The following is a 15,887-nucleotide window of genomic DNA, read 5'->3' as shown; positions in this document are numbered from 1 at the left end:
TGAAATATTTTAAATATAATAAAAAATATATTTTATTTTTTCATAACTAATCCAGTAAATCACAATGTCATGGGTTGAAAAGCGTGGGATCCCTGAAGGATATAAAGGAAATAAAACTTTACTTTAACTGTAATTATTTTAGTTACATTTTTTATTTACAGTACCTAGGAGTGTCCATTGATTAAAGCTACACTGTGTGATATTTTCCCCCATCTAGTGGTGAAAAGGTATATGACCATCCAGTGAAGTTTAGTTTCTGTTCTTCTCAATTCCGATTTCGTTTCAACTCCTACGGTGGCCGATTAAGTCCAAGATTAATATGGCTTCCAGTTCGACCTCGTCCACATTCGACACGGTGCCTGTGGGATATTCTGTGCGCAGTGGGATGGTTGGAACTCAACTTGCCTAATTATTCGGCTAGAAAGAACTGCAGCTAATCCAGAGTGAACTTTGATGATAGTAATGTTTATTCAGTCATCCAATTGCAAGGCATAAACAGGTTTGCGTGGATATGTACATAAATGTGGTTTCTGTGAGAGAACAAATAAGGATGGTAAATATACATGATAATGACATGACAGAAGATGCACAGTTAAGAACTATATAACTATACTTATAAGTTACATTTTTATAATGTAACCGTAAACCAGAGCTTATTGTACCATATATAGGCGCTAAATGCAGCTGCATTAAAAGGAGCTGCCGCTGCTGCTGCTAACAAGCGGTGTCCGGTTACAAAAGTGTGTGCGTTAGCACTGCCGTGCGCTCTGTATAACAAGCCGATCAGACCTGATACATATTTCCATCAACATACATTACAAACAAATATTTTCTATAAACGAATAAACATTGTTGATAACAAAATAACTGAATGATTATTCACATAGGTGAGCATTACGCTATTCTATGTTGACACAAAAATACTTCTGAGGTGACATCAACTGAATTACGCGATGACACACTCTGAAACACATCTACAATGACAATAACTATTATTACTTACGGAGTTATTAACGCACAGAAATAACACACAAGGAAAAACAGACTTTTGAGGAATAAACAAGCCAGGAAAACTCCGTATAACTCTGTTACTGGAGCTGCTGAGATGAAAACTCTCTGCGCATGCACCAGACAAGTCTGAACAAGTTGACGCGCAGTGTTAAAACCGGTTAAACGCGAAAGGCGAAGCTTGAATTTACGGGTATGTCTCTCTTTGGCTAATGTACTTTCAAGATGGAGGGGCAACATGGCGACCACCGTTAGATCCCATTACCTTATGTATTTTCAATGCCATATTATAAACTTACGAGAATACTTTATTACTTGAAAGAAGTAAATATACATTAATGAGCACATATATTTTTGAAAGAACTAAGTGTTTTTAGGTAAGAATAGACTAAAAAAGTTACACAGTGTAGCTTTAAACTAAGTTTTGAAATCAAAAATAAGGCTGATTCCAAAATCCCCTCTATATTGGGGCATTATTTGATGGGACAGCCATTTGTGGTATCCTAAACCATAGTGGACGTTATTGAGTGCACTCATTCAATCCCACATTGCACCGCAATAATGAGTATACAGCCCATGTACACTCAATGGCTGTCCGAAATTCAAGTGACCTGTATTAGTGGACTAAAGGGAATAGTGAATGAGGGTTTAGGGGGCGATTTCGGATTCAGCCTATAGGACTTGGGGACCTTCAAATACTGTTATGGACAATGGGGGGCCTTGGAGTCAAAAAAGGTTGCGAACCACAGCTCTTGTTTAGAGGGATCGGATAAGCGGAAACTGATCTTTGGGAAGTATTGGAAGTAGTTTAACTGACTGAAGCATTCCTCTGATAATTACTTCAATACAGTTTTGTCGGGTAGGGATATGCCACTGTATGAAGTCCCTTTATTGGGTACTTGACATCCTGAGCCTCTGGAGATTTTTTACTTAGGCTACAGAGTTGTGTCAGCCCCAAAAAACGGGTGATAAGGGCTTCCCTCCACTTCCGAATGAGCTGTATGTTTTTGCCTGTGAGCGCAGAAGCTCTTCAGCAGGCACCCTGCTGCACACCCTACAGCTGATAAGATGCTCCAGAAGTCAGTGGAAATACAAACAAAATATTCACATGCACGGAATCATAAGTAGTGTGTGTGTGTGTGTGTGTGTGTGTGTGTGTGTGTGTGTGTGTGTGTGTGTGTGTGTGTGTGTGTGTGTGTGTGTGTGTGTGTGTGTGTGTGTGTGTGTGTGTGTGTGTGTGTGTGTGTGTGTGTGTGTGTGTGTGTGTGTGTTAGAAAAAGAGTTAAATTCGTCTGTCCACAGTTTGAACACTTTATTTATATCCCATAAGGAAATATTTCATTTTCAAGTACTGCAAACTCATTTCATCGTAATTGGTGCTTGTCAAATGCTTTCAAACCTCTCGGATAACAGCATTGTAGTGGCAAAAAGTGGTTGCTTTCAGTCTATCCTGAAACCTCTCACACCTCATTTCATTTCAATTTCCGCCACCACAGATATTTATCCTCTCTTGTTGAAAGATTGGAGGCACTCTTCAGACGTTTGTCAAAAAGAAATGGTCAATGAACTTAGGTCCCAACACTCATAGGAAATCATAGGAAAAACAAATAAACACTAGGCCCAAAATCTGGCCTGGCTCATCCACCCAAACAAAGGAAGGGGCTTCTGCACGTATCAGAGCAATGTTTACAAAATCCTCATTAAGGGAAAGAAAGCAGATAACGGTGCACACACACGCACAAGCACACACACACACACACACACACACACACACACACACTGGGACACTATGAACACTAGAATTGCAGAGCTTCCTAGTTTGTAGATAAGGGACAGAGAGAGAAAGTAGGCAGAGCAAGAGTCAGAGAGAGAGAGAGAGAGAGAGAGAGAGAGAGAGAGAGAGAGAGAGAGAGAGAGAGAGAGAGAGAGAGAGAGAGAGAGAGAGAGAGAGAGAGAGGAAAAAACATTTGAAAAGAGATGCCACAGAGGGACATCACTTTCACGTAGTGAAACCACCCTCAAGCCCAAACTTTTCAGACATCAAAAGGTGAGAAGAAGAATAAATGCTCAGAGTTCAGGAATAGAGGCACTTTAATGCAGTGATCAGTGTGTGGCTACGTATAAAAACCAAAACAGCACAGGACGGCTCTACTTTCCTACATTCTGCACTGCAGCGACAATTGAGTAGAGCACTTCAAATTAAGGGTATTTGTCTTTGGATCTATAGATCCAGATTTCACTCCTGTGAAACTCTGCACCTATTGCTGATACACACCTCATTTGCCTCACATTATGTCTGGCAGCAGGAATTACTTCTGGATTATGTGTTCATCCACCAATTCTGTTTCCCTGGCCGTTTTTCTGCTTTTCTGGGGGCCTTTTTGTGCACAAAGTAACCCTATTGGCTCTCCGGAGAGGCACCGGATCGCTCCAGGGTTGGATGACGGACATGGAGGGGTTCTGGATCCTTCACTCCTGGAGCAGGACAGTGAGGTGGACATGCAAAGCTTGCTGGAAACCCTGAAGGGACAGTTTCTACGCACCTTCAACCTGACACGTCCCGGCCCTCCTGTGCAGCCAGGGGCCACTCGCGTAGAACCGCCTGAGTACATGCTGGAGCTCTACAACCGCTTCGCCAATGACCGGACAGCAATGCCTTCTTCAAACATAGTACGCAGCTTTAAAAATGAAGGTAAATGTGCATTTACTTTTCCATCAAGGGCTGTTTTTATTTGGAATTTTTTGTTTGTTTTTGTAAAAGCTGGTGATGGCAGTAAAAAAAAAAAAATTTCTGTTGGGAAAAAAGATACAATAATGATGGCTAAATATTTTCATATTATATTATAACAAAAGTAATTGAATAATTAAGTCACAATTCTGGTAGAGGGAAATATTTCTGGAGAAAATGTAATAAATTTTTTTTTTTGGTTGTGCACTATTTAAAATAAATGCACATTGATTCAAAATGGACACTTATGCTACATCATGAATAAATATTAGAGAAATATTGTGTTTTTGTTGTGCACCATTTGAAAGTTTATAATCTACATGCTGTTTACAAATGCATGCAAGAAGGGAAAGTTAGACCTCAATTTCATCCAGTTACTTTCATATTAGCTAGACAGTCTGTCCCAAATGCACACATACATACATATAATATTTATAACGTATAAATATAATATAAAATATAACATATATAATGTTATACGTTTATTTAATGAAAACGTGAGAATGTGAATCCCTAATTTTAGTGCTGTTCTTTTCAGACTCCTCCCCCTGCAGCATGGGACCTGGTGGAGTGAGACTACACCCACTTCTCTTCAACGTGTCAATTCCACACCATGAGAGAGTCACCACAGCTGAGCTCCGACTGTACACTCTGGTCCAGACTGACCGCAACAAATATGCTGGTGTTGACAGAAAAGTGACCATATATGAGGTCAAACAGCTTGAAACGAACAGCAGTCAGCAAATAAGAGGCGACAATATTGAGGAAGGAAATCATACCAAGCAAGAGGGAGAAACAGAACTAGTGGAGTTGGCGTCTCGGCAGGTTTATGGTACAGATAACAGGTGGGAATCCTTTGACATGACCGCTGCGGTGCACCTTTGGAGGAAATCAGACTATGGCACCACCCACAGGCTGGAGGTTCACATAGCCAGTTTGAATTCTCAGAGTGTGGTGGCATCTGAAGGTGGGGAAGAAGGCAATGCCATAGGAGGGGACATGGACATTGACACAAGCCCTGAGGACAAACACAAACCCTTAATGATCGTGTTCTCTGATGACCAGAGCGGAGACCACCGTGGAGACAAACGAGAGCTGAATGAGCTGATCCAACATGAGACCGCTGGGCCAGGCATTCAAGACAACTTTGAGCAGGAGTTGACTGGCCTTTGGGATGACCTGGGAATTATGGGGGAAAAAAATGGGAATGAGGAAGAGGAGCAGAGCGAGGAAGCTCTACTACAGATGCGCTCCAACCTCATCTATGACACAGCATCTAGAATTCGACGCAATGCCAAAGGCAACCAGTGTAAAAGAAGCTCTCTCTACGTGGACTTCAAAGACATTAAGTGGGACAGCTGGATCCTGGCGCCCACCGGTTATGAAGCCTTCGAGTGTACAGGGATATGCACGTACCCTTTGACCAAACATGTGACACCTACAAAACATGCCATTGTACAAACTTTGGTCAATCTGAAAAGTCCAGAAAAAGTGTCCAGGGCTTGTTGCGTACCCACTGAACTAGAACCTATTTCTTTACTCTACCTAGATGATGCAGGTGTGGTGACATATCAGTATAAATTTGAAGGTATGGTGGTAGCAAAGTGTGGATGCAGATAGTATTTAATGGACGTGGGGAAGTGGGGTGAAGCTGGGTCAAAAGCTTAGAGATTGGATTGAAAGGAGACTTAAAGACATTCACTGTCTATGGCCTTAATACCAAGTATCTTCCAAATGGCAGTGGATGAGCTCTTACTCCCAACCTTAGCAGCGTTAGCAGGAGTCATGAAATCAGTTGTGGAATCAGCCAGTTCTAAAGTCATGTGGCAAGGGGCCACAATGCAAGACTTAGTGGGAACCGTGACCATTTCATCCCCACTGAATAAGGATTGGGTGGAACATAAGACAATAATTGAACCACTGACCCGCCTCAAGATCAGCCGTGATAAATGAGATGTTCTTATCAGTAGAGACTGAAGTTTAAGTCTGAGATTATATCAACTCCAACTCGTTACATACTTGGCCATATCGTTTGCGTCAACAGTGTCCTCGCTAAGTGGGTGTTTCGTAGGGATGGCAGTGAACTCAAGCACCACAGGGTCAGTCTGGTGACCCAACCAGAGACAAGAAGCCTGTGAAACGGTCTGTTTCCAGTTTCCACTAAGCTCAGTATCGTATCTGTCGTGACAACGCAGAGTCAATACACAGTTTCCTGCCTAACAGAATGCATTTGATATGAACTGTCCAAGTTAAAGTGTTATCAGAAGAGTCGTAGATGAGGCAAGGGGTAAAACAGACCAGAACAAACCAGAATGGACCAGTCTGGACTTCCGAATGTGTCTCAGAACAATTCCTAATCTGGATATTCACAGTCAGCAGTCAGTATTGCAAAAACACAATCGGGACCATGGCTTCTCATTGTGTGTACGCACAAATTTGTTTTCCTGAACAAATCATGATTTACCAATAACTTTTGTACTAAAAATAAATGTTACATTTACAACTGAAACCACATATGCAAAAATCACATTCTGAGTGGTTTATTTGTATAGCACTTTTCACAATACACTTTACAGTGCTTGTTTTTAATGTTACAATTTATGAAATTATGATGTGTACATTCAGAGATGAGTGTGTCAAAGTAATGTCCATTAGAGTACCCCAATATCATTAACACAAAAATTCAATCCGTCTGGTGACATTTTTTGAGAAATTTTCCTGTGCGTACAAATACAAAATAATCCACAGTTATTAGTGAATGAGACACATTATTTCAGTGCAAAAACTAAGCAATAAACAGACAATCATACAAGAGAGACATTGAAAAAGGACCTTCTGAAATGTCTCAAGCCATCTAGAATGAAGCTAATTTCCTTGGGCCACTTAATCCTGACCTTTTCCTTTCTTCAGTACCCTTTTTCTATTGAAATCTTGTCACCATGGAATTACCTCACAAATCAGCATGTCACTGCTGAGATATGAGAATGGCATAGTTGACAAAGGATGCACAGGTTGTACAGCTTGGTCTGCTTTGTTCCATTATCATCACCTCCTCCTGTTCCTCCTTGTCCTCCTCCTGTCGTGCAAGCTGCACTCCCACCCCTCCCAAGGTGAAAAATACATACTATTAAATGTATTAAAATTATTATAGTATATTTGTATTGTACTAAAAACATACTCAAGTACATCTGAATGCATTTAATGGTACGTATTTTTCACCTGGCCATGGCCATGATAAGAAGGTGTCTTATCATAAACGCGCGTGAGGACCAAAGACAATTCCAAGCTGCACAGAGGGTGGGAGACAGCTGTTAGAATTCCTGGAAATGAGAGGACAGTTGGTTTTTATATCATATCAACTTTTTGACCCCAATCTACCCTAAAGCGAAGACACATCATTTACTCCCCATCACTCTCCTTTGTCTTCTGTCATCCTTCTCCTTTTGGACCCTTATCACCGTTAGGACAGGAGGATAAATGGAAACTGTTTCGCAAGGTCATGCCACCCACAGATATCCTCTACAAGACTTTTCAGACTGATAATATTGGTCAGGATTATTCCCATGCCTGACGCATACTTTGCATTTCTGACTTTATATTATTAACTTCATGTTGTTGAAATACAAGTTGTGTTCTGCTGCTTTGATTTATTATAAAGCTTTATTTATTTATTAATTTATTTGTTTTTATTATTATTTTGGTGACTTTGTATAGCAATACTGTACATGACTGCATACACTATACAGAGAAATGACGTTGTTGTGTAAAGAATATGGGTAAACAAGCATTTAAATTAATTTAAAATCAAATTATTAATTGTAATAATTTATCCTTTTCTCATCTAGTATGTGTTAAAATATTTAACAATGTTGTACATGCTTTAATCAATCACTTTTCAAGCACTGACGTCTTGTTAGGATTTGTATATATCTTTAAATAGTTTGTTGATCCTCTTGTCCCTTGCACCCCTACACTCCATAACTTCTTAACAAGATATATTTAGCTACAATCAGTACAGAGCTCGCTGTTTAGACATTGGGTGTGGGAGTGATTCATAAATTTAACTTTCCATTGAAGACCAGCAGCTCAAAGGCCCATAGTTTACATATGTCAAACAAATCCACATTCATGGGAAGCTGACTGGAAACCAATGACCACACAGGCTCATCTGTTCTGCGGCTTGAGACTGTGCAGATATATTTGTTATTTTTTGGGTTGGTTAGGGGAGGGGGGCTAAAGAAGTGTTTAGCTTTGTTCACTATGTATTTAAGATGTGAAATGGTAATTGCCAGTTGCCATTGTAAAACAATGTATTTTGCCATGTACAAACGCACAAAATGTGTAAATAAAATGATATTTTGAAGAAATTGCCTGTCTTAATATATATTATTTAATATGTAAACATTTTCAAAGTGTTTTTGTTTTTACTCAAATGTTTTTGGTAAATTGGTAAAACAGTCGCACAGTCTCTGTCTCTCATTTATCTTGCCACAAAAGCAATAACAAGAAAACCAGGATGGGAAACAATGTAGACCCTCCAGTGTGTTTATTGAGCTTGAATGATGACCGTTCAGGACCTCCTGACCAATTACACACAAGCCTTTGAGCTTTGTCCCATTAATGAGCTATTTACAAATTACTGAAGCATTTGTGTCTGGATATTGTCATCTAATTCCGGGTATTCATTTGTTGTGTTGACAGAGGAAGTTATTACCATGTGCTTATGATAACAGACATGCTAATGTTAATAACAACAACAACAACAACAAATTTAATTGTATGAAAATCTTTTAAGGAATTGTATTGTTTCTTGTCAGAATTATGATACATAAAGGCCCGGTTTCACAAACAGGACTTAGGCTAAACTAGGATTAGGCATTAGTTCAATTAGTACATTTAAGTAACTTTTATAAATGTGCCCTAAAAATAAAACATTTCCGGTGTGTATCTTAAGACAAAACAATGGCACTGACATATTTTAAGATACATCAGTGCAAGTTTCTTTCAGTTAACACAACTCAAAAATGCATTTTAGTCTAGGACTAGCTTAAGCCTTGTTTGTGAAACTGGGGGAAAATGTATAAAACAATATAAAGATGGCATAAAAACACAAATTCAGATTTTTGATCTATTTACAGCTGATTGGTTGCATCAAACGCAATGATTTCATTTTGATTGCTAATTGTAAGCAAGCAATTTCACTCTCCACTTGGGTAAGAGTAGGGAAGTAATCAGGTATCAAAATATAATCACAGCTCTTTGATATTTAAAAAAATATTTGCACATGTTTATCATTTGATAAGAACAACAATAAGATAATATGTGACGATGCATGTATATTTTACTACATTCTTCAATTAAAGGTATAGTTTACCCAAAAATAAAATTCAAAAAATTCCTAAAATTGTCATAATTTACTCATCCTCATGTCATTCCAAATCTGTATGATTAAATTTCTTCTGCAGAACACAAAATAAATTACACTGGTAAACAAACTTTGCGACCCTTAAGAGGATAAGATGTTTGAAGATGAATGGTGACCAAACAAATTTGGTTATCATTGACTTCCATTGTATGGACAAAAAACACATCTCTAACATTTCTCAAAATATCTTCTTTCCTTTTCCACAAAAGAAAGAAAGTCAGAATTTTCATGGTTGACAGAATTTGAATTTTTGGGTGAACATCTTGGTTACTGTTGTAACCTTTGTTCCATGAGGGAGGGAATGAGACGTGGTGTCAATGACTGACACTAGTGGTAGCACCAATGAGAATTGCTGAGTGGAATTTGCATGCGCCACTCCCCCAGACATACAGGTTTAAAAGAAGATAGCGTGTATCCACTCATTCAGGTTTATGCTGAGGAGCCGAGAGTGTGTCTCAGCCATCCAGCGTGTAGTCCAGTGTTGTGGCAGGAGGGACATCAGGGAACAGAGGTTACAGTAACCGAGATGTTCCCTATCTGTCAGTTACTAGTTACGAGGTTCTGGCGATGCAGATGCAGCAAGCCACTGTGTGCCGGGTAACAAGTGCACTCACGACATCCTACCCAGTGCCCCACGTAAGCCGTATAGATCTTCGTACCACTCGGGGACCGAAAGGACAGTACATAGAATTTGAATAAGTTGCTTCAGCCAGACTTCTTTTTGACCTTTTCTGATCTTCTTCTTCTTTTTTAATTTTAACCATGCAGCCATCTACTATAGTATCACATCAGACAGAGTATTGTAGTGTCACTGAGGAAAAATTACACTCATTCACTGCTATAGGAGAAGAAGAATTGGCTAAACTCGTTAAATCATCAAAATCAACAACATGTATGCTCGACCCTATACCGACTAGGCTATTAAAAGAGATGCTACCAGAGGTCATAGATCCTCTTCTTAATATCATTAATTCATCTTTATCATTAGGATATGTACCGAAAATTTTTAAGTTGGCTATTATTAAACCACTTATTAAAAAACCGCAACTTGATCCTACAGAATTAGTCAATTATAGACCAATCTCAAATCTACCCTTTCTGTCAAAAATACTTGAAAAGGCAGTGTCTTCACAATTATGTTCCTTTTTAGAAAGAAATGGTATCTGTGAGGATTTCCATTTAGGATTTAGACCGTATCATAGCACTGAGACTGCTCTCATCAGAGTTACAAATGATTTACTCTCATCATCCGATCGTGGCTGTGTCTCTCTATTAGTGTTACTCGATCTTAGCGCTGCATTTGATACTATCAACCACAACATTCTTTTGAATAGACTCGAAAATTATGTAGGTATTAGTGGAATTGCTTTATCATGGTTTAAATCATACCTATGCGACGTTATCAGTTTGTAGCAGTAAATTAAGAGATGTCACACCGATCGCAAGTTCAGTATGGAGTACCACAAGGCTCAGTGCTAGGACCGCTGCTCTTCACCTTGTACATGCTACCACTGGGAGATATCATTAGGAAGCATGGCGTTAGTTTTCATTGTTATGCTGACGATACTCAGCTCTATATTTCTTCACGCCCTGAAGAAACGTACCAATTCACAAGATTAACGGAATGCATAGCTGATATAAAACATTGGATGACTGGTAATTTCCTGCAACTCAATTCAGAAAAAAAATAATTTTTAATTATTGGACAAAAAAGCTCCACAAGTAGTAACCTAGAATACTGTCTAACACTTGATGGCTGCTCTGTCAAGTCCTCGTCGTCAGTGAGGAACCTGGGTGTGCTCTTTGATACCAATCTTTCGTTTGAAAGCCACGTTTCTGGCATCTGTAAAACTTCATTCTACCATCTTAAAAATATATCTAAATTACGGCACATTCTCTCAATGCAAAATGCTGAACAGTTAGTTCATGCGTTCATGACCTCAAGGCTAGATTATTGTAATGCTCTACTGGGTGGTTGCCCTGCTCGCTTAATAAATAAACTCCAGCTGGTCCAAAACGCAGCAGCTCGAGTTCTTACTAGAACCAGGAAGTATGACCATATTAGCCCAGTTCTGTCAACACTGCACTGGCTACCTATTAAACATCACATACATTTTAAAATCTTGCTTATTACTTACAAAGCACTAAATGGTTTAGCTCCCCAATACTTGAGCGAGCTCTTAACATATTATACTCCATCACGTCTACTGCGGTCTCAAAATTCTGGCCAGTTGATAATACAGAGAATATCCAAATCAACTGCAGGCGGTCGATCCTTTTCCTATTTAGCTCCGAAACTCTGGAACAGTCTTCCTAACATTGTTCGGGAAGCAGACACACTCTGTCAGTTTAAATCTAGACTAAAAACACATCTCTTTACTGTGGCATACACATAAAACACTTTTTCAATGACATGATTGTTAGGCTGCATTAACTAGGTCAGCCGGAACCGGGAACACTTCCCATAACACCTGATGTACTCGTTACATCATCAGAAGAATGGCATCTACGCTAATGATAGTCTCTCTGTTTTATCCCGAGGTTTACTGCAGTCAGCTGGATCCGGGCCGTATCCAGTTCAGATGGTGGACCTGCGCCCAGAGAAGACCAACACAGGACCCCGAAGTGTCTGAGAGACCGTGATTAGACTCCCCCTGCAACTGCCTCATCGACACGGCATCCTCATTAAACCCGTCTCTGGCGTGTTGACTCCGATTGTTCGAATATTACAATTAAATAATACTTAAATCGATATGTCATCCTCAATAAACCCGTCTCCAGCGTGTTGCCTCCTTTTATTCGAATATTCCGCTCTATTATGACCTCTGAGCTGTAAAGCTGCCAGAATAATAATAATAATAATAATAATACGCTGTTTGTTAATTGGCCAGAGGAGAACTGGCACCCCGACTGAGCCTGGTTTCTCCCAAGGTTTATTTTTCTCCATTAGGTCACCTAATGGGGTTTTGGTTTCCTTGCCACTGTTGTCTCTGGCTTGGCGTTTTCAGTTGGGGACACTAAATGTTCAACTAAACATCGAAATAAATCTAATTAATAAACTAAATTAACCATTTAAACTAAATTACTGATCGAATTATTGATCTTAAGCCCACACTGTCACTGTATGATAATTTAAATGAACTGATGACATCAGCGTTTTTTCCAGAATAGCTATACAGCTGAATAAAATTATGCTGCATTATTTTCCTGTTTAACACTGTAAAGCTGCTTTGAAACAATCTACATTGTTAAAAGCGCTATATAAATAAAGTTGACTTGACTTTTATTTTTTAGGAAAACAACCCACAGCTGTGCAGACGAGAGCACTGAAGAAGTGCTCTTTCTCTCAGATAGTCAGGGAAACCATATCGTGGACAATACATCATATGGGATTACCATCGCCCAGCCCGTTGCTCTGCAGATGACTGTTAAAGAGCTGCTGGCTAAAGGCCAGGAGGATGCAACACTCCTTGTGGAGTGTGCTTGATCTCCAAAGTGGCATGCCAGGCTCCCTTGTGCCTGATATGCCAAGGCATTGGCATCCATGATCCAGTGGGCCAACTTCTGTTTGGAGACAGCCTTCCCCTTCTGCTGTCCCACAAAATAGACAAAGAGCTGCTCAGAGCTTCTAAAGCTCTGCGTGCGGTCCAAATAAATTATCTTAATGCAGTGCTTGCAAGTTCCAGACCTAACTCAAGACACGTTTCGCTGACAGATAATGGCTGCAGGTCCCCAACCCTCTTGATGGAAGTGAGCACAGACAGGAGCACCATCTTCAATGAGAGGGCCCTAAACTCGACTGACTCCAGGGCATATTTGCGCAGGCTCTGGGGCCAGCTGTGTGCCAGTGCGTCCATGCCGAGAGGGGCCTTAGTCAGGGAATACCACAGCTGGCAGTGTGAGGATTCTTGGAAAGTGAACAGGTCTACCTGTGCCTGTGCACGTCCAAATGTCGTCATATTATCTATCCGGACCAACATGTGCTTGCCCTGGATCAACGGCCAAAACCTCAACAGTAACACTGCCAGCAACTCTAGGCAATTGATATGCCAGAACAGTTGATGTCCTGTCCAGGCCTGAGGCTGCATGCCCGTAGCATACGGCCCTCCAGCCTGAATTGGATGCATATGTTGAAAACGACGTACCTGGACACTTCTTCTAGAGGAACCCCTGCCCAGAGAAATGCAAGGTCTGTCCAAGGGCTGAACATAATGTGTACCACGGGGCCATGACCATCTCAGGACTCAAGTCTGAAGCCAGCAAAGGAGCGACGGCTGGTGGTACCACCACAGAGAGACACAAAATCACTCTCCAGAATATTTTCGTTCTCTGTTCCTTGCTGGTGGAACAATCTCTCCACCTCCATCCAGAATGCTGAATCACTGACAACATTCAAAAGACAGCTGAAAACTCATCTCTTCCGTGAGCATTTAAACTTATCTTACAAAAATAAAATGTTGTTTCAGTGAGACCACTGTTTCCCCCTGAATGACTTCAGGCAATTCAGCACCAACTGGGCGTGCTCGTTCGTGAGACGTGCCTTGTTCGTGAGTCCTATTCCATCCCAAGAAAAGAGATGCTCTGCACTGTCGAGAGTTTGCTCTTTCCTCAGTTGACCTGAAGCCCCAATCATACCAATACTGATATGCCTGACCCTCGAAGGCAAACTGAAGAAACGGTCTGTGTCAAGGCAGCATCGATTTATGAAACTATGCGCAGAATGAACTTTTGCGTCAAAATCTTGAACGGGAGCCTGTGCAAGGCCTGATTCAGGACTCATAGATCTAGGATTGGTCGTTACCCACCTCCTTTCTTCTGTACAATGAGGTAAGGGCTGTAGAAACTCTTCTTCATTTTGTCTGGAGGGACAGTAGGGCTGGGCGATATATCGCATGACATTGTTAGGCGCATCTCGTCAGTAAAGCCGGTTCCTTGATTAGTAGTAAATCGCCATCACCTGCTTTCAGATAGAGCGGCATTTACTACACAGAGCCGTAGTTCACTGACAAGCTGAGCCATATCGCATTAATTATCGCAGGCGATACGTCCGTGATAATTAATGCGATATGGCTCAGCTTGTCAGTGAACTACGGCTCTGTGTAGTAAATGCCGCTCTATCTGAAAGCAGGTGATGGCGATTTACTACTAATCAAGGAACCGGCTTTACTGACGAGATGCGCCTAACAATGTCATGCGATATATCGCCCAGCCCTAAGGGACAGGCTCTATTGCATCTTTCACCAATAGGACCACAATTTCTGCACCGAGGCAAAGAGGTCGCCATTGAACCTGGGCGGGTGTCTGGCAAATTGAATCGTGTTGATGGAGCAGAGCGTTTGGCCGCCATTTTGGGAAGCTGTGTGTCCCAACCCCATTGCTGTGGGTGTACTGGAACCTCATCCCATGAACCTTGACTGGAACCGGCCAGTGACGGGTGAAGCTTTGCGTCCTTTGAATGTGCTACGCTGACCTTTGTGGGGTTTTGTGTGTGCTGCGGCCGGACATGAAAAGGTGTGGAGCTCAGGTCAATCATGTCCAGACTGCAGACTATGTGACCCAGGGAATGCGCCTGCAGGTGGTCCCTCTGGGTGATGAGCAGATGACCAGTATGACCTCGGTGTCCTGGTGCCATTGCAGAGCGGATTACAAAGTGCAGTTCCTGTTAATGCCAGCTCAGATCTACCCTTGTCTATAAGTGAACTTACAGGCCGTGGGCGATTCCACCAGGTGGCGGCATTTTGCGGGCATAAATGCATCGCAATCGCATGCGCCTCATGGGGAACCTCCTTGTCCCCCCTGGACGCCCCATCGTTGAGGGTAGTGAGGGTGGAAGGGCTTGTGAAGCAGGACCGGGCAGTAAAAGCTCCTTATCTATTTCCAGGAAGAAAGGCACTGGGGTAGGCTGCGGCAGTGAGTCATGCTCTGACCTCAGATACCAATCATCCAACTGTGCAAGCATGGTCGTCAACTGTGCGTCATACTCAGACTGGGCCACGACACCCGAGGGTGAGAGTCCAGCCGAGTCTTCTCTACTCCGATAGTGCTATCAACAGCTCATCCTCATTCAGAGCCCCGAATGAGAAATTAAGCTCACTGTGAGACAAGCCACCTAACTCATCCGAGAACGGGAGGCCCATGGAGATTGACTCGGCTGAAACACTCCTGTGTTGCCCTCATATCACTCTCAGTGCAAGCCGTCACTGCCTTGTGCATTGCTTGGCCATTGTGCATGGCTGAGGGGACTCCTTCTCTAACCAGAAAAGAGAGTTGTGACCGCAATCTTGCCATGATAATGCTCTCGCAGTGTGCACATGAGCCATCCACGAAAGCTTGAAAAAACACACAAGGCAAAGATCGTGGCCCTCCAAGGATGATAGATATCGACCCCAACCAGAAGCACACAGGTGGAAAGGCATCTTTTAAAAGACACTCTCCGTCTGTGCTTTGCTCTTTTTTTAGAGAGGAAACTGCTCTTTTACGTTGAAGCATCCAGGGAAACTCTCTACACTTATCCGTGCCTGCTGTGGAAGAGACTGCTATGATACACCGTATATCCAACAACCAGATTCTTCTCTTTCTTTTTGAGGTGAATGGCTAAAAAATTTACATAATCTGCTCAGCTCAGAAGAACAAATCTGAATACGTGGATGCATGCCATCTCTTTTTATACCCGAATGTCCGGGGGGGATGGCGCATGCTAATTCCACTTGCCAATTCTCATTTACG

General features: G+C 41.6%; 1 protein-coding gene across 1 annotated transcript; it reads left to right on the top strand.

The window, feature by feature from the left end:
• Positions 1–2,936: 2,936 nt before the first annotated feature.
• On the top strand, positions 2,937–8,196 carry bmp10 (bone morphogenetic protein 10). The gene is made up of 2 exons (XM_079814053.1): positions 2,937–3,700; positions 4,275–8,196. Exons 1-2 carry the CDS (start codon positions 3,301–3,303, stop codon positions 5,354–5,356), a joined length of 1,482 nt encoding a protein of 493 aa, XP_079670179.1. The 5' UTR covers positions 2,937–3,300; the 3' UTR covers positions 5,357–8,196.
• The last annotated feature ends 7,691 nt before the right edge of the window (positions 8,197–15,887 follow it).

This window comes from Gobio gobio, assembly GCF_949357685.1.
Source record: "Gobio gobio genome assembly, chromosome: 4".
NCBI lineage: Eukaryota > Metazoa > Chordata > Actinopteri > Cypriniformes > Gobionidae > Gobio > Gobio gobio.
This window is presented reverse-complemented; position numbering and strand designations above follow the sequence as displayed.

Coding starts and splice junctions, on each gene's coding strand:
- bmp10 (XM_079814053.1), top strand. CDS start 3,301: ATGTCTGGCAGCAGGAATTACTTCTGGATTATGTGTTCATCCACCAAT. Junction 3,701..4,274: donor ACGCAGCTTTAAAAATGAAG/GTAAATGTGCAT, acceptor TGTTCTTTTCAG/ACTCCTCCCCCTGCAGCATG.